General features: G+C 30.4%; 1 protein-coding gene across 1 annotated transcript in view; it reads left to right on the top strand.

Annotated features, from left to right (window-relative positions):
• LOC108691116 overlaps nt 1–1,422 on the top strand; it is a 1,855-nt gene extending 433 nt beyond the window's left edge. Inside the window, exons 2-5 of the mRNA XM_018198768.1 lie at nt 149–250; nt 373–647; nt 723–938; nt 1,020–1,422. Of these exons, the coding sequence (XP_018054257.1) occupies nt 149–250; nt 373–647; nt 723–938; nt 1,020–1,292 (866 nt within the window). The 3' untranslated portion in view covers nt 1,293–1,422. The remainder of the gene's footprint in view (nt 1–148; nt 251–372; nt 648–722; nt 939–1,019) is intronic.
• The last annotated feature ends 148 nt before the right edge of the window (nt 1,423–1,570 follow it).

Here is a 1,570-nt window from a genome sequence, read left to right as displayed (position 1 = left end):
AGAGAGAGAGAGAGAGAGAGAGAGAGAGAGAGAGAGAGTAACAGAGTGAAAGAGGGAGGGGGGAGGGAAATATTCTAATTGTAAGGAATTAGAATAAATTGGAAAGTTCACTCAATTTTGATTTGAATATTTTTAAATTTGTTATTAGAACCATTGATTCATGATTGGATGGAACATCTTCAGCAAACTATGAGAAAACAGGAGCAAGAACAGATTGCTAATGCAACTGATTTTGCCATGCCATTTATAGGTAGGCAATGAGAGAATAAATATTGTGTCGCGTACAATGAATTAAGAGATATTGAAAGATATTTGGAAAATTTGTTAGAATATCATTTTACTGCTTTATTTTAAATTATATTATAATCACAGCGATTCCAGCATCTACTATGAAAGCTGCTTTCAAGATAGCGGAATATTTGGAGTTAGAGCCAAATGTCAAGTATATGGCTGTTGAACTGTACGACAGATTCATGTGTAAACACTTTTGGGAGCTTTTTAAGACTGAGTTTGTAAATGATCCATCTGAAGCATCATGGTTTAAAATTTGCAAGAAAATTTCTAATCAAACAAAATTAAATCTAATGTCATGTTTTCAATTGGCGTGCAAAATGGATTCTCATTCCAGTATTTTAGGAATACCGCAAGTACATTGAAAGATGATACTTTGTAAAGAATTTAAGCATCATGACAAATCTTAACAGATAAAATTGTTTTGTTAGATTCTTAATATTTTATATCTGATTGACAAAGAATCTGAATATACGCGAAACATGATTTCCTCTTCGGAAATTAAAGTTTTCAAAACAGTAGGATTTACAATGCCCCTTTACACACCATTGCACTGTATCGAAATTCTTCTGGCAGCGACAGGTCTCGGAGAAACACCAAATACGTTTAACATTTCGATAGATTTATTGGATTTGGCTTATCTAAAGGTTTAGACATTATCTAATTTATTTCTTCATACAATTGACATTTATACAATACATATTTCACTAAATTGTACATATTTCCAGCATGACAGATTGTATTCACAATTTCATTCATATTATATGCACAAAGATACTGTAAATACAGAATATGTAGCTCGGAAACTGATATCATTGAAATCAAACATACTTTACCTAAGTGCAGCAATAGTATATTGCACAACGTTTTTTCTATGTTTGGATACAAATGCTTTGGGAGAGCAAATTATTGTAGCAAAATTGGCAGAATTATCAGATACGACCGATATTGATATTTTCAATATGGCCAATATGTTGCTCTCAATAGCAACACAAGAATAATGTAATAGACTGCATATTAAATAATTTTACATACGCACGCATGTGTGTATTGTACTATATAAATACACGTTATACAGATATGTATTGTGTAAATACTTTGTAAACAAAATTAAATTAATTCTTATTAATACATCGCATGCAATTATATGTACATTTTTATTTATTTAGATCATTTATGTACATTATATATACATATATATACATATATGTGTGTATGTGTGTGTCCCAGCAACGAGAATGGATTAAAATGGATTGAAATTTTTTTCTATTCGAATATA

Source organism: Atta colombica, unplaced genomic scaffold (assembly GCF_001594045.1).
Source record: "Atta colombica isolate Treedump-2 unplaced genomic scaffold, Acol1.0 scaffold4, whole genome shotgun sequence".
NCBI classification, from domain to species: Eukaryota; Metazoa; Arthropoda; class Insecta; order Hymenoptera; family Formicidae; genus Atta; species Atta colombica.
Note: the sequence above shows the minus strand (reverse complement) of the source record. Positions and strands in the feature narration are given on the sequence as shown.